The following is a 24,815-nucleotide window of genomic DNA, read 5'->3' as shown; positions in this document are numbered from 1 at the left end:
AAAAATTCAGACGTAGAAAATCATACTGTATAGTTTCTGTTTCAATCATGTTTACCAAAATCTCTCGATTGCATTATCGTGTTGGTATTGTTTTAGAATAGTATCACTATTCTGTGAAATAATCCAGACTGTGACAATTAAACAATGGAATCAAAGGAGTATTAAAACCACCATCGACTTACCCATCTTTATAAGCAATATTCCATCATTAACTGCATATGTTACTTATGGTTTGCATAGCGATCGGTCAAATTTAGTTTTTACAACAAGCATTCGTTTTGTGAATATCAAAATAAAAATCCTAAGCGATCAGTAAACGCCTTAACCCGATTTATCTTACGATATATTGCTACAGGACCAGCATCTGAAAAGAAAACTATCATTCAACGTATCCTCATAGACAATTGATCCCTATGAAATTATTACATTGCAGCTCTCATCCGAGACTGCCTTACATGAGCCCAGACGATGAAATATATGCGAATCTATACCATGAAAAATAGTGTCTGATCAAGAGTTTGTCAAGTTTCTACGAAGCCTCAAGGAAGAATAAGATATATGGCGGTCTTTCATTTATTTAAGTTCTGGGTTGCAAGTGAAAGAACGTGGACCCATGTCACAACAGGCAAAACAAAAGAATTCCTGTCATAACAAGGAATCATAAATTTCCAAACATCAGATAAACATTTATAAAGAACATAACAATGTATGAAGAGACATAATTTGTCGAAATGCGCATCTGGTGCATCAAAATTGGTACCGTATAAGTTTTACATGTATTCTTAATATGATTTTTTTTTCAAAATTGGCGCGCTTTACTTGTGGGAAGCAGCCATTAAATGTTAACATGGGCGAAGTGTCGCTACACGTGTAAAGATATCAGTTCATTCACATGCATTGATCCCCCAGGGAACACAGTCCATGCTGAACATGAGTCCAGTGCTTCTATAGTTTATATTGTAGAGCCGTTCAGCATTTAATGAAAATGTCAGCTACGAAGTACTTCAGTCAACTGATCCCCATACAAGTACATTGTACAGCGTTTGCATCGGATGGCTTAAGGATGTGGCAATGTTCACTGAATCGTGTAGACCTAATTCAGGAAATAGATTGTATGATAATATGCATATAACACATTTCATTGATAGTTCATTAACGATCAACAAGCATGCGGTACATCACTAATTGTACATGTTTCATTAATTGAAAGCAATCTACACAATGGTTTAAGAAAACAATTGTCTTGTGCAAAGGTACTTGTCATTTTTTTCAAGATATCAGCTGTACTACACTAGAACTGTCCTAAGGGGACTAATACCCCCTTAGGACACATTGAATGGGGAACTAGTGAATTTCTGCTCATTGAAGAATAAATGGTTTTCAATACATATTCTGGACAATGACGACATAACACAACATCTTCTCTCAAAATGGAAAAAATATATAACTTGAATGTTGAAAAACTTTATATCAATATAACAGGAGCACAGCTTATAATTCATTTAATATATACGCATATTTAATCAAGTCTACCTATTGGTATTAAGGATATACTCTGGATAAATCATGTCTACAGACGGAAGAACAGACGGACAAGGCGATTCCAATATATCCCCTAAACTTCGATTGCAGGGGTATGATACGGTAGATTTATTGTCCATTGAACAGTTTCCCAACATGTAGAGCAATGCTTTGTGAAAGCAGCTTGTCATGCTAACAGTAGCGAGTATATGGAGTTAGGATCCGGTGGACGGAATATCTTGAAAGAGTGGGTCTTTATCCGGAAATTTAATCCATTTCCGTTCCTTGGTTTGGGAATTTTCCACATAAAACCAGCCAGTCACTGGAAATATAACGAGAAATAAACAAATTATTCGCGCAAATGTCACAAATACCTCACCAAAGATAGATATCTATATCCACTGTGTGTATTCTGCTTAATTTTTATTGAAATTCAGTGCTTGACACTTGCAACTATGAATACACATTTTTTCGATCCATTTACATGTACATCCGGGATTTTAGCGATATCTGTTCGCGTGGGAGTTTACACATTCCGTGAACTTTGTGACCTATATCCCGATATTCCTGAAATTGTTAGGAAAAATATGTTTTATGGTTTATTTTTTGACCTTTCATTTGAAATCGGTATATCAAATAACGCTATCCTGTGTTATACGATGGTTTATTCTGAGTTTAGAGTATATCCTTGAATTCTTTACCATCGTTCAAATATGAAAATCATAACCAGATATAGAAAGCACCAGCAAATATGGAAATCATGACCAAATATGGAAATCATGACCATATACGGAAATCATTACCAAATATGGAAATCATTACCAAATATGGAAATCATTACCATATACGGAAACCATTACCAAATATGGAAATCATTACCAAATATGGAAATCATTACCAAATATGGAAATCATTACCAAATATGGAAATCATTACCAAATATGGACACATGTAAAAGGTCAGGTGATTTTCATCTGTTATGTTTATGTTAATGATATCTATATTTTACGTACTTGGAAATATTCAAACGTAAAAGAAAATACAAGAAAATATAGATAAACGGGATATGAAGATCGCAAACGTAGAAGAAACAAGAGGTACTGTGAGCAATGCTCACTAAGAATACCCCCCGCTTACCCCAATCTCCAAAAGGTTGTTGGTAATAGGTATAAACTACCTCTTTTCTGAGTGTAAAAAACAAATGGCATGACAAACCGAACCATATCGCTACTTCGATGTCCAGTGCGCTTGACCTTTGACCTTTTGACCCCAAAATCGATAGGGAACATCTTCATTCCATGGGTAGTCCATGTGTATGATATGGTGACTGTAGGTGGAAAGGATAACGCTTTAGAGCCCGGAAACCATATTGCTACTTCGATGTCCAGTGTGCTTGACCTTTGACCTTTTGACCCCAAAATCGATAGGGAACATCTTCATTCCATCGGTAGTCCATATATATGATATGGTGACGGTAGGTGGAAAGGATAATGCTTTAGAGCCCGGAAACCATTGCGTCTACAGACGGACAGACGGACGGACAGACAGACGGACAACCCGATTCCAGTATACCCCCCCCCCCCCACAACTTGTTGCGGGGGTATAAAAATGCATAACCGGCATTTTTCTGCAATGTTTGTAACCTTCACGTACGTTTAACAAACGAAAGAAAGCATTTTATTATTCAAACTATACACTTCTACAAATTACTTGTATCACTCCATTTCAATATTGCTAGCGGCAATAAAAATGGTAATTTACAAACGTAGGGTTACATCTGGAGAAGCAAGACAGACTCATTTGTTAGATATCATGCCTATTACAACCCCCGTCCATACATTTATTCAAACTCTACACTAGTTATCGTTTAAGATCTCATCAGAAATACAAACACTAGTACATGTAGATTGTATGGACTATTAAATATGAACTTAAATGTCATTGTATACCACCATGTATTGATCAAAATGACAGGAAATAGACCTTGAATTCTGAGGGGGAAACAGGAAAATTATAAAGATCGTAATCCATGCACCGGTAACTATGGTAATAAAGAATTCAACTAACCTGGATCCATTCCACGTTTGTCAAACATGGAAGGAGTGGAGTTTGATGTTGGTAATTTTAGTGAATTGGGACGACGTTGATCGAAAACAGGACTGTCGTTTCCTGGGACATCAATGAAGGGACCGATTACATTTCTCGTGCCAACTAGAATTAGAATACTTATAGCTACATATCAAAGAATTCAATATTTACTCTGAAAAATATAATTTGCACTACTAAATGAACTATCAAATGAATATGAGATTAACGAGGAACTCTTTTCCGTAAAATTCACATGCGAAAAGTAACCATGTATTTACACACGAGTATTCCTGTAATTTTGAAAATTTGTTACAATTTAGTGTATTATTTTCATTTACTGATTGATAATGTACCGTTTTCAGGATTTATTTTGACTCCAGATGGCGACACCACACGAGGGGTATTTGGACTTGAAGCTACCCTCTCGGAGTCCTTCTCGTTTGTTTTTTCTTTTGGTTCTCTGTATACACAAAAAACAGAATGGAAAAGGTGGATATAGTAATTTCCAATCGTTTGAGATTGCATAACATGCATCATGACTGCAGTACAATGCATGATTTGCATCGAAACTTTTAGAATACTAATTACAGGAATTGCCAAAGAAATAAGAAATATGCATGCAGATATGAAATATTAATGAAATACACAAACATTTCAATATTTCAGTGCGTGCAGTAAGTCCTGTATATAAACAATTCACCAACAGATTACAGCCATTTTCCCCCAACCTGGGAAAGACGTGTCCATTTTGTATATAGTTTAACGTCCTACTTGATAACTTTTCACTCGTGTGGAGACGGCACCAGAGAGCGGTGAAGTGCCACAAATGTTGACCTATGCATGACGCTCAAAGTCGTAGCAGTGAGGGTCTTTATTTTACCAACGCCTACCATGACACGGGAAATCCGTTTTTAAGGTCATATCCGAAAGGCCCGTGGTTTTTTCTTCATTAGGGAACAACCACTACCTATGTTCAATATGTTAAACGTCATAAGTTGGAGGAAACAGCCACTACCTGTGTTAAACGTCATAAGTTTGAGGGAACAGCCATATTTTATGTTCAGCGTCATAAGTTTGAGGGAACAGTCATTGCTTATGTTAAACGTCATAAGTTTGAAGGAACAGCCACTATCTGTGTTAAACGTCATAAGTTTGAGGAAACAGCCATGTTTTATGTTCAGCGTCATAAGTTTGAGGGAACAGTCACTGCTTATGTTAAACGTCATAGGTCTGAATGAAAAGCCACTTCTTGTGTTAAACGTCATAGGTCTGAAGGAACAGCCACTTTTTGTGTCAAACGTCATAGATCTGAAGGAACAGCCACTTCTTGTGTTAAACGTCATAGGTTTGACGCGGCACCGGGTCGAGAATCAAACCTTAATCTATCATTTGCGAGGCGGGCGTCTTAACTACTAGAGTAACACGAGTAAAACAGAAGAACTCGGAAATAACAGCTATAATTGTTTTCTGTGTGTAATTTTCTCTGGCTTATCCTAGTATTATCATAGTAATGTTTGTGTGTGCTACTCACTTTTTCTTACACCATTTCCGTTTCCAAGCTAAAACTATTAAAACTATCGCTGCAATCAATGCCAGAAACAAAATGGGTAAAGAAACTGCCAATGGAACGACTTTGTCTGCAGTCGTGTCGCTGATGGGTGCTACTTCTGGTTCATTAGTCTGTTTTGGTGGGAGAAAGTATCCGTCTATATCCACGATATAAAATTTGTTCCTGACATCGTTATTTATTCCTACACAGAAAACAATGTACATTGAGTAACCAGACATTGATTATGGTAAATAATTGGTAAAAAAAAAACCACCTGATGCGATTATTGCAGTTTCGTACATATCTATTCTCACAATGGCATTGCATCTGAAAAATGTGTAATTCATCTTTGAAAAAAATATGTATAAAATATTTCTACTTCAGAATTTAAATCAGGGTTGTCTTACACACAGGCACCTGACGTTTTAAATATCTAAAATAAAAAAAATCATTGTCTTCCTGTAAGCATTATGTTTACAGGAAAACAATTTTTTATCATAGATATTTAAAACGTCAAGTTTTACGGTCTTACCGTCTGGTTTAAGTAACTCCAGGACTTCTGTGGTCTCGAGAAAGGGTTTCGGGAGATGGAGGTTGTAAATCCAATCACTCAGATCATTCTCCACAGCATACAAGTGAACAATCACTGAACTGAATTTGTAGGAAATGTGAAATATCATTATAATATACACATGTATATGATTAAAGTGCAAAACCATTGATATTACACATGTCATTAAAATGTTTATATATCCTAGGTTATTTTTATATCATACTAATACATCACTACAATGTGCCTATCAGAAGTTTCCAAATTATATATCACAATATGGGTAACGATTGATTGATTGATTACTGTTTTACGCTTATTTTGCAATATTTCAGCCATTTTACGGTGGCAATAAAATAGAAGTGATTTTCAATTACTTATATATACAGAGCCGCTTCACTACCCTTAAAATAGTCCTTCAGCATTCACCACACAATTCCAGTACGCTAGCAAGACTACCGAAATCAAGAAACTTACCCGTACTCATGTAACACAGATTGTGAAGAGAATCACTATAAGATATATTGTTATTATCAGACCATTATTTCTGAGTACGTAGCCATTTACTGGAATACTTATATCTGAGTAGGTAGACATTCACTGGACTATATCTGAGTACGTAGATATTTACTGGAATACTTATATCTGAGTACGTCGACATTCACTGGACTATTTATATTTCAGTAGGTAGACATTTACTGGGCTATTTATATCTGAGTACGTAGAAATTTACTGGACTATTTATATTGGACTATTTATATCTGTGTAGGAAGACATTTACTGGATTATTTATATCTAATTACGTAGACATTTACTGGACTATTTATGTCTGAGTACGTAGCCATTTACTGGACTATTTATGTCTGAGTACGTAGACATTTACCGGACTATTTTCATTTGAGTGCACAGATCATTTTCACATTACCTGCCCCTCTCATGTATGCACCATCTTCTGACGTAGGTAGAGGGATGTTTGAGGCTGATGGCGGCTTTAACCTCTGACAGAAAATCAGTCTCTTGCCTGAGGTAGTTATCCTTAGTCAGGGATAAAGTAAAAGAAAAGACGTTCAGTTCCGCTTGAAATGTATCTATCCTAACTTTAGCACTAACTGATGACGTCAGCCTTGGCTCACCATTATCTTTGGCTTGAACGTTGATGACGTATTGAGAATCGTTAAGGTCATATCTAGCCCGAAAGACGCCTGAAAACCAGGAAACAAAAGTTATTTATTGAATTTGTTGGACAAATACTTTACCGATCTCACCAGATTTAATTCAGAAATTAGGTGAACCTGTTTCGAAATCCACTATGAAAGGTGACTGTTCAAATGCAGGGTCCATTACATAGAATAACTCCGCGTTGTTTGTTTGATCTTGGTCTGTAGCGCTTAGTCGCGCAATAACAAAGTCACAAACTTCAGCAAGTGGGGCCTCTGTATTATAAAACATGGGAAGAAATTCAGGTCGATTGTCATTGACATCAGTGATGTATATCGTGACATTCGTTGTGGCTGTCTTGGGAATAACGTCGCCATCTTTTGCGATGACGACCATAGACAGAACCTCTTGAGCCTCGAAGTCAAGCGAACGTTTAAGAATGACGTCACCAAATATGGCATCTATTGTGAAATAAAAGTCGGCCAGCAGTCCTTCACGGGAGGTCAAATCAAGTTCATACGTTATCTCGGAATAAAATCCCAAATCCACATCTGTAGCAGCCGTTGTTACAATTTTCGTTCCAGTAGAAGTAGCTTCTGAGATCGTTTTAGAATAGAAGCTATTATGAAATACCGGGTGATTATCGTTTAAGTCGTTAACCGTTATTTCCACAGTCACTTCTGATGACAGTGCAGGATTCCCACCGTCTTGTACAGAAATCGTCAGCTGATAGAAAGATTCTGTTTCACGATCTAGCGACATGTTCGTAAAGAGTTCGCCGGATACCTCATCGATAAGAAAACTCTCCGCTGATCCTATTAAGAAACTGGAAACTTTGAATGTCAACTTCGCATTAATTCCTTCGTCACTATCCTCTGCCTGCAGACGACCGATAATTGTATGAAACGGGACATTTTCATCCACGGAGAACTTTCGAGACCCCGGCTTAAAAATGGGAATGCCATCATTGATATCCGATATCGAGACCGTAGCAGTAGCTGTGGAATATTTGGGTGTCAGTTTGTCATCCGATACCTGTACAACTAGATAATACACGGACCTTGTCTCGCGGTCAAGACCCGATGCCACCTGAATATAACCACTGTATGGTTCTATCTTGAAGTGAGAATCGTGATTCCCGGATTCTATAGAGTAGTGAAACAAATTGGAGAGATCTTTATCCTCGGCAGAAATTTGAAACACGACAGATTGTATGGGAGAGTTTTCTGCTATCGTTGTATCATATGAACCTGTTATCTGAGGGATATTGTCATTGATGTCATCAATATGGACCTCGAGAGTTACCGTTCCTGTTTGGGGTGGACTTCCTTCATCTATTGCTAGGATTTCAATTTCGTATCTATTAATGAAAAATACAACAAGTTGAGAGAGAGAGAGAGAGAGAGAGAGAGAGAGAGAGAGAGAGAGAGAGAGAGCAGTAGTAGTAGTAAACATTCAAGAAACAGTAAAGGATTGGTTTGTAACGAGAAATCATGATATTCACAATGATGATGTTGTGTATCTTGCGAACATTTCTCGCATGCGAATAAGTTAGTTTACAGTAAATAGATATCGATATAGATTTATGTAAACATTCTCCCCTCATAGTATCATTGTTTTAAATGTATAACATAATTCCGATTTACCTGTTGTCTGTCTCTCGATCAAGCGCCTCGACTACCGTGACAATACCGGTAGATGCGTGCACTTTGAATGGCGTGACGGATGTGGTACTGAACGAGAACCTGTTATTATTGTTTGTAACGGAGTCAGCATCTGTCGCTGATATCTGTGTGATCACTGTCCCTATGGCGGTTGACTCTGACACAGATACCGATAGTATGGCGGCCGGGAAGATCGGAGGACTGTCGTTTATATCCAGGATTGTAATGGCCACGTGACATCTATCCGATAATGGAGGGTTCGCCATGTCAGTGACGGACACTATTAGTTCAAACTTTGATATTTCTTCGTGGTCAGTGGGGTCCGCTATGGTCAGCGTTCCGTCAGTAGGGTCAATGGCGAAGTGAGAGTGAATGTTTCCGGATTCTATGGCGTATCTGATTTCTCCATACTCTCCTTCTTTGTCAATGTCCACACCTGACACTTGTCCAACAGGCGTAGATACAGGAGCTCCCTCATCACTTGTGAACCTAGCACAATACAGAAGAACACCACAATAATGAAAATCAATGTACCAGTGGATTCATTATAACCAGTACTACGTTTACCTATAATACGGCTATTCAGTGCTATGCTTTGTTTCATAATTGTTGTAAATTTGACAGGACACATGTATCTCTGTATAGTGTTGAAACTCGACTTTATTAGTGGCATGATTTAATACTGTCATGAAAGGTGAATATAACGAACAGTGATCAATCTCCTAACTCCTATAAGCAGTGCAAAATAGAGAGTTGGGCAAACACGAACCTCTGGATCTACCAAATGTGCTATCAGGTGCCTAGAAGGAGTAAGCACCCTCTGTCGACCGGTCACCCCCGCCCTGAGCCCTATATCTTGATAAGGTAAACGGAGTTAACCGCAGTCAAAATCAGTGTGCCAAGAACGGCCAAACAATTGGCATGAAACAAGTCGGACAGCATTTGGCCCAATGATAATAATCAGATAGCTCTAACTTACGCGAAAGTGACACCTATTGCTTTCAATTAGTTCATACTTACGTGTAAGCAGATTGAACGAACGTGACTGCTTCGTTAATGTCCTCCACGTTGACATAAACTGTCGCGGTAGACGTGAGTGATCCATCAGAAGCCAGGACTAACAGCGTATGTAAGGAATTCACTTCCCTGTCCAGCTGTTCCTTCAGGAAGATGTGTCCGCTATAGAGGTCAATGATAAACTCGCTGTATTTGTATTTGAATTCATAGGAAATCGTGGTGAGGTCGACATCATCGGCTGACACTCGTGTGACAAAATGTCCTTTACGGGATGTTTCAGGAAGAGTGCTGTTATAGATACCTGTGAAGATCAAGAACTAATGGAGTTAGCAGGGATACTTTAGATTTGCTGATGTTGTTAAGTTTGTGAACAGTGACGACGACAACGACGATAACAATAATGATGATGAAATTAACAACCTGAACTGGTAAACACCGGGGCACCTTCGTTCACATCCAGAATGTTTACCGCCACGGACACTGCGGCAGTAAACTGACCATCGGTAACTTCAATTCTGATGTCATAGTAGGTCCTTGCTTCGAAATCCAAAGATTCTGAAACGGATCAGAAACAAGATGCTCAGAATATGTTGATAAATAAACAAAATCAAGAAAGATATAAACACATTGTATTTCATGTTCTATGACTTACTGTTCAGTAAAAGTTTTCCCGAGGAATCGATATCAAAGATTGCGTCATTTGGTTGTTGTTGAATGACGTCATATTGCAGAGGATCACCGTCAGCGTCAAAACAGTTTAATCCATACGCGGTAGGTACGGTTATATCTACAGAAAAAAGCCCAGCTCTTTCATATCCAAACCCTCATTACCATAATCGCTTATCAACGTCACAACCAAAATTCAATCTATTCCAATAATTTTTACTAGGACCATAGTCACCGGTCGCGGTAGTTCATTGGTAGAACATCTAATATGTACTTTACCTGCAGCTGATGATGTCTCCATATGAGTAAAAAATAAACTCGACAGGACGTGATACATGATTGATTGATGTTTTCCGCCACACGCAACAATTTTTCAGTTATCTGGTGGCGCCCAGTTTTTATTGGTAGAAGAGATAACCCAGATACAATGTACCTGAGAAGAGACCACCGACCTTCCTAAAGTAAACTGGGAAACTTTCTGACTTACCGGCGCGAGCGGGATTCGAACTCGCGCCGACAGAGGTGAGAGGCCATGTGATGTTGAGCACGATGCTTTAACCACTCGGCCACGGGACGTGATACAATGAAACCAACAAAAACATGCGTAATTCTTCTTTTTGTACGCTCTGATAGACTTTTATGTTTCATTTTATTTATAGAATATCGTAGTATTGATACATCTTTATTCAAATCTAACAACACAAATTAGTATATGTACCTTTTTAAGGTGGATCGCTAGACCAAAATTCTATATACCTTTTTCACTCAACATATCGTTCAGCATAATTTGGATGAAGCGAAAACGTGAATAACTATGATGAACTTGTTGGATAACCTGTATAGAAATCCTGTATGGACAAATGAAGACATATCAAATTGCTCACCTGTATTTTCCGGAATCGCTCACCTGTATTTTCCGGAATCAGTGCAGTGATAACGTCGGGGTCACAACGCGGGCTGTTGTCGTTGACGTTCACGACCGACACTGTCACCGTGCTGGTGGTCTGACGAAAGAAAGATGAAAGGTCAAAATCATAGCAATAACAAATCGTAAAATCAACATTCTCTAACTTCCTGTAAAAAAGAAAGAAAAATTAGCATTATCCATTTTTCCTTTCTCTCTCTTTAGAATACACATAATTATATTGCCTTATGTACTTAATGGCTATCATGTTTAAAAAAATCCATGTGACGCTTTTTCAGCCCACTGTTGATTTCAAGACAAAACGATTCTTTTAAGGATCTAGGAATTAGATAGGATACATTTCACGCTCACCGGTCGCGATAGCTAAGTGGTAGAGCGTTCGCTTCGTAACCGGGAGGTCGTGAGTTCGAACCCCACAAGCTATGCCATGGCCGAGTCCAACCCAAGACGTAAACATAGGTAGTGACTGTTTGACATTTAAACATCATGGGTATTTCTGATATTTCTGATATGACCTTAAAAACGGAGGTCCTGTGTCGCGACAGGCGTTGGTACGTTAATTAACCCTCATTGCTACGGCCCTGAGCGCTAATCACAGGTCTAAATAAGGTATTTCACCTACAGCTGGTGACGGTTCAAAATGAGTGAAAAATTCTAGACGGGACGTAAAACAACGGACTGATAAACCTTTAATACTGACGAAGCCACACAAGACGATCTCATTAAGAATCGTATGTTGCCGCGCAGTAATATCAAGAGTTAAACGTCAGCAGTAACGTCACTGAAAAGGTGAGTATCATAATTCCTGTAGAGAATACAAAACTAAGAGTAGGACAAAGACGGACCCCTGGACACATTAGAGGTGGGATCAGGTGCCTAGGAGGAGTAAGCTTCCCCCTGTCGACCGTTCACACTCACTGTAATCACTTCATTATGATCACACAATCTGGGGATTATATTCTTACCCTTGATTTACCGTCATCCTCAGCAAAATATGTTATTAGATAACTCCGACTTTTCTCAAAATCGAGACTGTTCACCAACACAATGTCCCCAGTATTCTTATCAATCCAAAATAGGTTGTCTCCGTTATTCGAAACTGCAACAGCAACAGTAATGGATTTCATTGGTCTGATAAATTATCCAAAGATGGCATAAACAAACTTAATGCAACAATCCACTTTATACAATAGCTAACATTCCTGGCTCTCACGACAGGGAATAGAGACATACAGTCATTTTGACGTGACAGATGTAATTATGATACACAATGATACCGTCTCCTCTGTTACATAGTTCCATTTGCCCTTATATAACCCTAGCGGAAAATTTTTGAACTGATTGCAATCACATTTGCGCATTATCCATTGCAGCAAATAAAAAGTTATTTTTGCAACGTATCTGAACGTAATTAACGTATTTATCAAATGACGGACCAATTAATGTATTTGTGATCCTTATGATTGGGTTTCACGGGAAGATTACCTTAGTTTTATTTTCAAGTATGTAAAACAAGCCTGAACTGCAGTAGTAATTGTACCTGCTTCTCAAATAATATGGTATACTGTAGTTTTCCGAATTTCCTCATTTTCATCAATCGTATAGTATATTTTCCAAACTTTGATCTACATTATTTATATTTACAGTGTATAGTATGAAATTTAAAAGCGGTGATGCAATAGTGTACCGGTATAAGGCTATGATAGAGCGCAGGAAAAAAAACTGCGCTGTAAATCGAGGGTTTTTATAACTGTGGATCTGTAGCGCTTTGGTACATGTATATTCCAGGTTTTTTCTTTCCCAACGCTACTCAGCAGTTCTGCAGCTAACATTATTAATAACATAAGGAAAAATTGAAATAACACACTAAATATCAACTTTGATTGTACACATGTACATCGAAAATGACATTATAAATCATTCTAATTTCTTAATTGAATTCATCATCCTGAGTTTATGATGTACGTCCAGTTCTGACCTGTGGAGATGAAATATGAGAGTGACGTCAGATTCTTAAGAACGGTATCAGCATCTGTTGCAATGGCGGTGTACAGCACATAATTAGTAGCCTCGTTTTCAGATACGCTGACGGTGGCACTAGGAGGAAGGACAGGCGGGTATTGGTTGACTGACTTTACCAGAACTTGTCTGTCGACGAGCAAATTGTAGAGACTGTCTGATACGAGGGCGGTCAAGCGATATGACCTTCTACCAAGGTCATAGTCCAAACCTGCAACATCGTAAGAATGGGTCCCACTACGGTGTCAACAAATAGTACTACATACATTATCATAAATCAGAGAACTGGTAAAAAATCTAATTCTAAATCGAAGATTTTGTAATAGATAATGAGTACTGATAAAACATTTCTTAAATCATCAATCAAAGTACAGGCATGATTCTTTTAAAATTCACAAATCAAAGATCTGCTATTAAAATGAAAAGTCAAAACTACCATGAAATGTACTTACAGACATTGATTTCTTCGATGAAATAGATTAAAGCATTAATATGACTTAAAGTACATGTATCAAAGAATAATTTGTACTATTCGGTAGCTAAGTGCAATTCTAAAAGCTTCCAATGATAATTCAAAGTGAAAGGTGAAGATGACAAACAGTGATCAATCTCATAACTCCTATTATGGATACAAAATAGAGAGTTGGGCAAACACGGACCCCTGGATATACCAGAGTCGGGATCAGGTGCCTTGGAGGAGTAAACATCCCCTGTCGACCGGTCATACCCGCCGTGAGCCCTATATCTTGATCAGGTAAACGGAATTATACGTAATCAACATCAATGTGCCAAGAACGGCCTAACAATTGGTATGAAACACGTCAGACATCATTTGACCCAATGATAGGTTGTAGTAGCAAACTAGATCGTTATAACGACCATAGAATTTGCGAAATGCTGATTTTAAACGAAACTGTTGAAACCCTTGCACCATCAACTGTGTTTTTGTTAAATTAAACTAGAATACTATAGTTTACTATGTAGCATTTTTTGTTAGAGTATTTATGAAAATGTGATTACTTGAAACACTGCTAATATTTCACAATGAAGGCATTCTGTATATATACAGATATATATATCAGTATAACCATGAGACAATCAATGACACCTTTTGTTAGAGTGATCTCCCCTGCTGGATTGATCGCAAATGTTCCGTCCCCGTCGTCCTGTAATTGGTAAGAAACGATAGTTCCAGCGTCTCCATCACTGCAGTTCAAGGTCATCACCTATAACAACAACAAAAATATATATCAATCTTCTAATCACTTCGTTTGCATAAATCCTGAGATTTTGTCACTCTTTGAATCGCCTTCACTTACAAAAAGCACAGGATGTTTCAACAAAGAAAGAAATAGTTCAAATTGCAAATTATTTTTTTGGGGGGGGGGGGGATATGTTAAATCAAGAGCTACTGGCTTTCTCTTTTCAGAAACGGGAATTGAATATTTCGGAACCCGGATCATTTTTTTGATAAAAGGAAATAAATGTTTCGTATTTGATTTACAGAATGCTATTAAGATGTCACCTAACAAATAAATTTCATTTTTGAAAATATATGAGAGTATGGACTGCAACGATTCAAACCGGCATACTTCATGAATATTTCCATTTTATTTTCACCTCTGTCGGAATTCCCAGCCGTTAGAATAACCGTATTATATTTACTTGTATTCATACGCGCTTTGTTTACACCTGCAACATATTGATGAGGAAGTGGCTATCACTAAAATTTGGAAAAATATCAAAGAAAAAAAACATTGAAAATGTCAATATAATAAAGTGAGCACGGGTCAGTTAGTCTGAGGTGAGTTAGCATGTCGTGACTTTGCGACATATATTAAGACATTTCACTTACTGTAGTCCCAGTCGTTGTGTTCCCATCAATCTCTACGACATTCTCATTGGCTGAGCATTCTGGTATATTGTCATTAACATTTGTGACGTTAATATCCACTGTGACGTTTTGAGACAGCCCCCCTCCATCGGTAACTTGGATTGATAACTGGTATGACGTCACAGATTCAAAGTCAAGTGGAGCACGCGATGATATCAGTCCTGAATATGGGTCTATGTAGAATTTGTTATCAATATTACCAGCTGTAAAGGATAAATTCAAATATTTAGACACTTGCTGCAATCTTTTTTAAATCGGAGTCTTTCGGGTCTCAAGGGTCACCCGAGTACTACACAACCAAGTGTTACATGTTTAGGCCGCAATAAAGCCAGCTGTCATCAGTTATCTGTAATCCAAAATGCTGATCATTTCAATTTCGCACTGGCAAATTGTCACCAGTTATCATATTAAATATCGCTACACACTACCACTTCATTTAACTGTCATTGCGTCAGATTACAAACCCAAAAGAAGTAAGAACTGGACATACACTCATATCGTTTTACAAGTGACACCAATAGTCTAATGGCTAATTGACCAAAACCCAAGCACAAAGCAACCTCTTTCATCATAAGCAACAATCTACCATGTGAAGTCTTCAATGGCGTGTATGTTTGCTAGCAAATAAATAAGGCTGTAAATTAACATGCGAGACAAGGCCGTAAATCAACATGTGAGACTGTAAATCAACATGTACCTGTAATGTTATAAGTTAACTCTCCATCTGGTCCGAGATCTTGGTCTACTGCAGAGACATTCAGTACCTGTCTTCCCGGAATGATGTCCTCATCTACCTAGAGGATGAAAATCAAAAGATGCATAACACATCCGTCAGACAACCAAGGAATGGAAATCATATAAAAGACATGTGTAATAAAGCAAAGATCTTCAAATTTAAACTTTGGCCTATTGTAGCAACGCATTGTCTTTTAAGTGTTAGAATATCAAACCATTACTTTCCCTGCAAGATTTAAACTCGTAACCTACAGCCTGTCAGAAGAGTGCTTTCATCCACTGGACTCACGAGATCAAATAAGGATGAAATATTCATTCTTGATTTTAAGTACTTCCGTTTCAAAATATGTGACAATGTGTTATCCATTTTTAACTGGGGTCTGAATGTGATCGAACAAATTACACCAACCATCCAAAAATATTTACTGTCAGTATATGATTAACGTGACGAACAAGCTGAGATTGCAGCTTTCATATCAAAAACAGCGCGACAGTTCACTCCGAACTTGATCAAGTCCAGGCGTTTTGCTACATTTTACAACAAAGATTTAAAAAAAAAACTTCAAAGTGCATTTGGTGGGAATTTTTTAGCAGTATCTAATAGTACAAGTCTGAATCGCACTGTCTTGTAGAATCTCCAAAGACTAAGATTTAAGCCTCTAAGATAATGATAGGATCTAACTCCTACAAAAACCCTGTCTGTGAGACATTTGCCAGGTGCATTTAAATCTGGTCTGCCATAATTGCTTCTCCATTTACCTGTACATAATAACTAGAAGATGTAAAGACAGGTGTATTGTCATTTTGTGGTAGGACTGTCACAAATACAGTGGCGGATCCCGTTTTAGGTGAATCAGTTTGAGGTTGATCAACAGTGACCACTGTTAACGTATACAGGAAATCTTGACCAGCCAACATTTCATAATCTATCGGAGAATTGGTGGTCAGAATTCTGTTCGAGAAGTGTTTAAACTTTGGAGTAGGGTCTTGAATAGAAATTGAGCATCCGGGACTTGGACCTTGATCCTGATCTGCGCATGTCAAGTTGGCGACTTCCTGGTCTGAAAAAAGACTTCTGTTAAGAGATGGACAATTACAGGAATTTGAATTTGAATTCTTTTCCCGTGCAATGTATATTTGGAAGGCTATACTAGTGGTGTTGTGGATTATGTACTTATATATATACATGTATTCTTCTGCGTGTCTACTTTGGAATGTTGGAGTGCTATCATGCAATAAATGATTATTGGAGTGGACTTGGAGTGTTACGCCGTGTCTGTATTCACTCCAGTTTTATCTGTAACTCGCCATTCTGTAAAAACTACCAGCTTTATTTGAATGTAAAGGAAAGTTTTTGTTGAAGAATTGAAACTTTAACATGTACCACATATTCGTCACCTTTGAGTGAAATATGTCCGAACATGTACCATACAAAGAAGAAAAATGTATCACAATTTTAATATAGAATTCAATATAATTAAAAAAAATTGTCGAATGGTGAATACTTCAGTTTGCGTATTATAAAATTACATGCATATTTCAGTCTTTTTTATTTTTATTTCAATCCGTAGATATTTATAACATTACTGACCGACACGACGTTAATCTATGGAATGCATAGAATATATGTCTAGACTTGTGATGCATTATTTCTCTTTTAAAACATCACATAGATGTATACTGAAGTTGATTTAGACTTTCTTTTCGTGTTTTAGCGTCCACATGTTATATCTATTTGTTCAGTCCTTCTGTTCTCTTCCTTCTATACAAATCTTTCTATTAAAGACACGCGGATCTTTCGAACTGTTTTCAATGACTAATGTATGCTATAAACCAACAATAACATTTAATTCTTGCTATATATGTAAACTTAATTCTACCACATCAAAGTTAGTTCTAGTATACTTGAAGTCCGAAAACAAAATATGTTTTATCTCATCAATAATTTTCTTCTTCTACATTTCAGTATGGATATCTTACCCTGTTTTGCGTTTTCGACCAAAGTTGTAAAGATGACATCCGGTAGGAACCGAGGTGCGTATTCATTAGCGGGGAGAATGTTGATGATGATGTCCCCACTTATAACTGGTTCCGCATATACACATTCAAAGGCGCTAAACAAAATGAAACAGGATGTGACGTTTCTATGTTGTTGTTTAAGCTTATTTTCTACTTTCAATTCTGTTAATATGAAAGCTTTGTGATGAAGTATCCGTCCATGTTTAAGTCCTCCTATACGGTGGTATGACTCAACTTGAATAATTAAGAAAGATAACCTCCGAAGTCGTGAAATGTTTTTTCGAAAGTTAAAAAAACACGAGGATTTTATATTTCAAACAGCATTTATCGACCACTGAGGTTATTCTTTTTCATTCACGACAGTAAAAACTTTATTTTTATTATACTACGGTTCACAGATGAACGTGTCCCTATGTACATGTAGCAAGGAATTGGGTCACTTCGTGACGTCATGGCATCTTCCGAAACGGAATACATTTTATTTTGTTTTTTATTTCATGCTCATTTATTTATTCACTTTTTTTTAATTTTTGATAAAGAAAAGGGTAAGGTTGTAGGATCTACTATTTTGAAAGATATTTCAAGTATTATTTATCATTATTAACATTTATAAAGCGCACAATTTTACAATAAAATGCAATCAAAGGCGCTGTACATTAAGTAGGACAATATTATACAAGTAAAACAAAACGTAAAAAAGAAATTAAAATAGAGTGGAATTAAGTTTGACGTTGACGGATTATATAAATGCGATCTAATCTGAATACACAGTACAACAAAAGTTACAAAACTACGCACACGTGGAAGAGGCGACTCGCCTGTGCATTGTCATGGCTGTTTACATGTGTATTGATCCCGGAACGCAAACGATTGCTGCATTGTTGAATATCAACTTTTATAAATACTCTGATTGATTTTTAGGTTAATAGTTATCGATTTTCTTGTTGTTTATGCAAAACACGAAGTTTAAAAACAGTGGGTACGATCGTGGAAGAGCCATAAATAACTGTTAAAAGATCAACTTGAATCGGTTCGAAAAATATGAAACCGGTATGGTATCAATAAATATTACATTTCAATATCATATATCTATTTTTCTTGTGGAAGTTAATTAAATAGATATAACTCTTTTGATAATTTATTGATGAATTGGTATATATCGGAGATTAACGGACGTGGCATTTCTTTGATCTCTAAAATCCCGTAGTAGAAAACCTCAAAATACCCGCCATCTTTCGTAACGTGTTTTACCAGGCTTCAAAGTCACACTCTAATACGCAACTTCCGAGATATAAACTCTTCTGTGATGGAGGTACGTTCAGTATTCTGTTGAACACTTTGGTGGGTACAAGATGTATACATATATTATATAGACTAGCTATGTAAATAAGGATAAAAGTTATGAAAGCGTAAATTTTGTTTATATCAGCCGTTGGTATACATTAAACTGACCATATGAGGAATATATTTGTTTGAATTAGGCCAATAAATTTATTATTCATTTATTTTTTTATTTCCTTTTCTGCATGAGTGTTACTTTAATCAAAGAAAGATGGTGATTATCGATTTTTGTTTGAGCCATTTTATTATCAAATACTCATAAACTTACTAAAATTTTGTGTCCCAGCAATTTGGGTGAGTACTTGATGCATGATAAATTAATCATCCTTTAGGCAATAGATGAAGGCAGCGATAAGCATTTGTACACACCACGTGTGGACGATAGTATGTTTTGCGTCTCGCTGTGCGTAAGAGCTTCTCAAAGGAAAATACCTATTGGGCAACTCGGAAATTGTATATTATAATTAGATAATCTTATTTCAATTAGATCTTCAAAATCTTTGAGACACTGGATCAGTAATTGCTGACGGTGATAGTTCCCAGACTGCGCACGCGCTAAATTAGAGAGACGATAAAGGCGCCTTCTATATGCATGTTTATGTAAAACTATGTGAGGCATCGGCAAACTGTAAAATATACAAGTTTTCAAATTTTTCATCCCCAAAAGAAATACATGTACATGTAGCAACAACTTTGTGGTTGGAAATGTCTTTTCAAACATTTTTCACTTACAAGTAAGCCAGGAATTAAGGCAATCCTAACCACATTGTTGCTTTTATGAATAAAGTATTACTTACTGATATTGTAAATGATAGTCTTTAACAACAAAAATCCTTGTTTCATGATTAAATCTATATCAATCTATCTTATGTTTTGAATTACCCGCCGCTAAGAGAGCAACCATTGGAGTTTAATTTATGACGTCACACCATCGGTTCCGTTTTTATTTCAGCAGCAGCACTGAAAACATGACAAGTCACGAATAATTAAGTTTGGAGCCGTATAGATTTGAACCCGTTCTTTCGCAAAAAGAAATTGAGAACAGAAGATGTTTATTCGAGTCACAGACCATGCAGACGGTACACGTTTCTTCATACAAATGCCTCGAACCTCAAATTGTCATTACGCAAATGATGGATCCACAGTTTACGTAGTCTTCTTTTCAAATGACTTGGTTGGGTCAGGACTTTTAAAACAACTTTTTTCACATCTCCCCTTCGCATTAATGCAGTTAACAGCTTGACAGGAAGGCATCAACCTATTTATTCGTAAAATCTACCACCTGCACATCTTTGATGATCTTAGAATCTCATCAAAACCGGAATAGACGGTATGACGTCAAAATTATTGATTTTTGTGGTCTTGAATACAAAAGAGTTCCACATCATTTCAGCCTTTATGGATGGCGAGGATTTCAATTTTGAACGGTTTCAAATTAGTACTGAAGCTTATTTAGGCCGTATATCAGCAGAATAGTATCGTAAATTTTTATCATATAATTACGCCTATAATTTATAATGTAATTTTTTTTGGGTTGCCTTCTCCTTTAACAACAGTTTCCAGACTACGCATCACACATGTTAAGTGTCCCAGATGGATTCCTACTGTAAACATGGGGAAGGGCACGTGTCACGTGACGCTGAACTTCGATTTCGTCAAATCAAGTACTCGCGTAACATAAAGGTTTTACAATATTCTTAGAACGGCAGTACTCTAAACACCGACCTGACATTTAGGACGTATTCTTTTGTTGTCTCGTAATCCAGAGATCCGGTGACAACTATCTGATTTCCATTGAGTCCGAACTCTGGAAACGCTGTATTCAGTTCGTAAAATTCCGTGTCATTGGCCGAAACAGTAAAAACAACCGTGCCGAGGGGAGAATCCTCCCGTAGGAAAGTTATGTTCCCGGCAAGAGGGGGAAGGGAAAAAACGGGATCACCATCAGCGATATAACCTTCATGACAGACATCGGAGCCAAATACTGTAAAATAGAGAAGATATTTCATGTTAATACAGTGAAATAGAGAAGAAATGTCATAATACATGTACTGTAAAATAGAGAAGATATTTCATGTTAATACAGTGAAATAGAGAAGAAATGTCATAATACATGTACTGTAAAATAGAGAAGATATTTCATGTTAATACTGTAAAATAGAGAAGATTTGTCATTATTACTGTAAAATAGAGAAGACATGTCATAATACTGTGAAATAGCGAAGATATGTGATATTAATATTGTAAAATAGAGAATATATGTCATATTAATACTGTAAAATAGAGAAAATATGTCATATTAATGCTGTAAAATAGAGAAGATCCGTCATATTAATACTGTAAAATAGAGAAGATTTGTCATATTAATACTGTAAAATAGAGAAGATATGTCATATTAATACTGTAAAATAGAGAAGATATGTCATATCAATACTGTAAAATAGAGAAGATTTGTCATGTTAATACTGTAAAATAGAGAAGATTTGTCATGTTAATACTGTAAAATAGAGAAGATTTGTCATATTAATACTGTAAAATAGAGAAGATTTGTCATATTAATACTGTAAAATAGAGAAGATTTGTCATATTAATGCTGTAAAATAGAGAAGATATTTCTTATCTATACTGTATAATATAGAAAAAATTTCTTATTCTTATAGGAGATACTTCTTATTAATTAATCACCCCCTTCCCCCCGCAATATTACTTTCCAGTTATGATTTTGTAGAGCTTGCTATTATCTATTTATATCAAATGTACATTCACTCTGTGTATTCTGTTTCATTTCTAATGTCATCTTTAACTTCTTTCAGTGTAGTTTGGTCCGGTTTTAAGTCCAGCTGTCCTCGTGTGAATAACTTCGCGACCTATTTCACGGCATTGTTGAAATCAATAGGAAGCATGTTCCCTGATGCATTTTTTAAAAAAAAATTTATATTTGAATTTAGAAAGATGAATAACGCATACTTTTATTATACATCGGTTTATTTTATGAGTTCAGATTTTTGCCTTCTTGGACAATTCGATCAAATATGAAAATCATTGAATATATGGAGAGTCAAGCTCAGGTGATTTTAAACTGTTACCTTTAAATCTATTTCATTTACACATACATTTTTTTAGATACAGAAAAATTAGATATAAATGATAAAACGTCTTTCATCTGCCGGTTATGCATTTTTTTTGCAATGGCGTGACCTTCATATCCCGTTTAACAAACCAATGGAAACATTTGATCAAAAATATCAAGTACTATGTCACAGAATAAAAATCTTAAATACTTGTCATTTCATATGCATGCAACTTTGATCTCTTGAAACGAATACTCACATGAATAAACTTTTTCTTGATACTGCAATTTTTTTGCAATGCGAAGAAGTCGATTTTGAAAAAGTTGATACAGCATACCTTACATTGTTAAATACACTAAACTCAGGTTAAAAAAACCTGTACAGACATTCAGAGAGAACGTACTTCACACATTCTGAGCTTATGCTGAGTTTTTCTTAGAATTTTTGTTTATATCTGTAGGATACTGAGAAATATTGCCGTTTGGAAAACCTCAACAAACATACGATTTTGAAGTTTTGATGCCATTTTTATCATCATAACAAATTTTAGCACATTTCCACTAAAATACCAGTATCAACAAAATATTAACGATGATAGGCCATTCAGTGCAAGCTCCGAAAGTTTCTATCTCAGTCCATTTGATCGGAGCTGATTTACACTAATCTAGATTCCATGATTTATTCACTTTGACATGAAAATCTGTGATACGTTTACTACGAATCAAACACTTTCAATCGACATTTAGATTAATTTTCCTAAAATACCCGAAAACACCTACCGTTGTGGAGTGCACAAACATACAGAAGAAATAAGCTTTTCAGCGTCTTTAATAGTCCTTCCATGTTAATGTCTAGATATTCAACGTCAAAAACAAAATCATTCTGGAAAATTATATTGTTTTAAAAAATGCAAATATCCATATTTCCTTTTATTGAAATACGTGTATTGTTATGTTGTTCCATGAGATTGAAACACTTTATTTTAAAAAGGTTTCTCACCTGTATGACGTCACCAGTGCCAATCAGAGAGGGGGGATCTATATTGCATGACGAAGAAATGGATGAATTTCCCTATCATTCCATCAAATATCTATCTCCTGGACTGAAAAGAAAAACATAATATCTAAATCTTAATCTCTTGAAATTCAATACGCGATTTACTCACATGGAAAGGAAAGACGGGGATGCTCCAATCGTTTTATTCAGTGTTTCTGTGCGGATTGGCTATATGATAATTTAGAGAGACACGAGTTCGGTTTACGCGTCAAATTTAAGAAGTTTGACATTAGATATTAGTGACTGGTCTTGTGACAAGCGCCCGACATTAGAGGTTAAAATAACATAAATTCGGATATGCCCTTAAAAACGGAGTTTCCGTGTCACGGCAGGCGTTGGCATGTCAAAGAACCAGTGGCGTAGCTTCCATTGAGGCAACCGAGGCAGCTGCCTCGGTAAAAAAAAAAAACAACACCTTTTACGTTGTTAAAATGTCGATAGCTTCTGGGGGGGCGCAGCCCCCCAGACCCCCTGCGTCGGTAATATTCGAACCCAAGCTACGCCTATGAGAACCCTGCTCATTACGGTCGTTTAAGCATCGTGCATAGGTCTAGAGAGATGGCACTTTACTTAAATCTGGTGACGTCTCCACATGACTGAAAAGTTCTTAACACACAAATCTGTATAACTGACGCAAGGTTATAGCGCAAATCTGTACAAATGACGCTAGGTTATGGCGCAAATCTGTACAGCTGACGCACAGGCACTTGTTTCTGTAAATGACTTGGGACCTCTGTATACTAATAACAACAGAAGGTACCTAGCTTCAAATGACACAGAATGGCACCCCCTGAGAATGTCGGCCTTTTGAGCTTCCAGGGAATATGCTATGTAAATGTATTTACTACCGCTGTATTGTATAATCATTCAACTTAAAAACCATGTATGACATGACTGCATTCGTTGCCTCTTATCGCCGAAAACTGCAACAAAAAATGGATTTTCCGTTTTATACCACGAAGTGCTATGTACTGATACCGCACAGAATACGTGGGCGATTTTGACTGGCTAACACGCTCTTCTAAAATTACGTTTGGAATTCTTTAGAGTTATTTATAGAAAGATAGAGCATCAGAGATGAATTAAAATAACAGGCAGAAGGATGATTTGAATGGTGACCATTAACCACAATTGATCTTATTTTATATAATTTAGTTACTAACATTAGGGGGGAAATGCTACACCAAAAAAAGGGGACTCCATCTCACCGCCCCAAAAAATCAGAAGGGGGGGGGGGGTGCCCATACTTCAGAGGCCTGTGAAATTTTCCATATCGGCACAGATCTGTAATATTAAGGATGCGGGGAAGGTGGTTCGCCGGAGAAGTTGGAAGTTGCACATGGCTTGTTTAAATTTCCTGACAGACAATGATACAAATATGATAGTCATGATAAAGACCTTCAGAACCTTAATTAGTGTGTGCATGGGTGGGTGGGGGGTGGGGGTTATAGTGTTCGTCATTGCTGTCTCAATTTTTTCCCCTCAGGCTGGGAGGGGGGGGTGTATTCTTTGCTCCAGGGCTTCAATTCATAACTTTCAAGC

The 24,815-nt window shown here is 36.8% G+C and overlaps 1 protein-coding gene across 3 annotated transcripts; it reads right to left on the bottom strand.

Moving 5' to 3' along the window:
- Positions 1–559: 559 nt before the first annotated feature.
- LOC125654707 (protocadherin Fat 4-like) lies at positions 560–23,698 on the bottom strand. 3 transcript variants are annotated; one of them, XR_008797352.1, is made up of 22 exons: positions 23,217–23,698; positions 20,872–21,130; positions 17,767–17,900; positions 16,546–16,847; positions 15,749–15,845; positions 15,013–15,254; positions 14,266–14,383; positions 13,117–13,368; positions 12,104–12,237; positions 11,121–11,217; positions 10,200–10,334; positions 9,968–10,102; positions 9,551–9,848; positions 8,513–9,019; positions 7,001–8,226; positions 6,634–6,910; positions 5,691–5,809; positions 5,141–5,360; positions 3,963–4,069; positions 3,589–3,732; positions 1,534–1,843; positions 560–1,093 (listed from the first exon to the last, which is right to left on the bottom strand). XR_008797352.1 is itself a non-coding variant. In XM_056145477.1 (21 exons), exons 4-21 carry the CDS (start codon positions 16,702–16,704, stop codon positions 1,737–1,739), a joined length of 4,374 nt encoding a protein of 1,457 aa, XP_056001452.1. In that variant the 5' UTR covers positions 16,705–16,847; positions 17,767–17,900; positions 20,872–21,130; positions 23,217–23,698; the 3' UTR covers positions 560–1,736. The 3 variants fall into 3 exon arrangements, 2 of the variants coding, with proteins under 2 accessions (XP_056001452.1, XP_048740701.2); XM_056145477.1 differs by having other exon boundaries at positions 560–1,843; XM_048884744.2 differs by lacking the exons at positions 20,872–21,130; positions 23,217–23,698 and having other exon boundaries at positions 560–1,843; positions 17,767–18,116.
- Positions 23,699–24,815: the final 1,117 nt, after the last annotated feature.

Source organism: Ostrea edulis, chromosome 7, assembly GCF_947568905.1.
Source record: "Ostrea edulis chromosome 7, xbOstEdul1.1, whole genome shotgun sequence".
In the NCBI taxonomy this organism is placed as follows: Eukaryota; Metazoa; Mollusca; class Bivalvia; order Ostreida; family Ostreidae; genus Ostrea; species Ostrea edulis.
Note: the sequence above shows the minus strand (reverse complement) of the source record. Positions and strands in the feature narration are given on the sequence as shown.

Coding starts and splice junctions, on each gene's coding strand:
- LOC125654707 (XM_056145477.1), bottom strand. CDS start 16,704: ATGTTGGCTGGTCAAGATTTCCTGTATACGTTAACAGTGGTCACTGTT. Junction 9,849..9,967: donor CCCGGTGTTTACCAGTTCAG/GTTGTTAATTTC, acceptor TGATCTTCACAG/GTATCTATAACAGCACTCTT. Junction 8,227..8,512: donor GATCGAGAGACAGACAACAG/GTAAATCGGAAT, acceptor TTTCATTAATAG/ATACGAAATTGAAATCCTAG.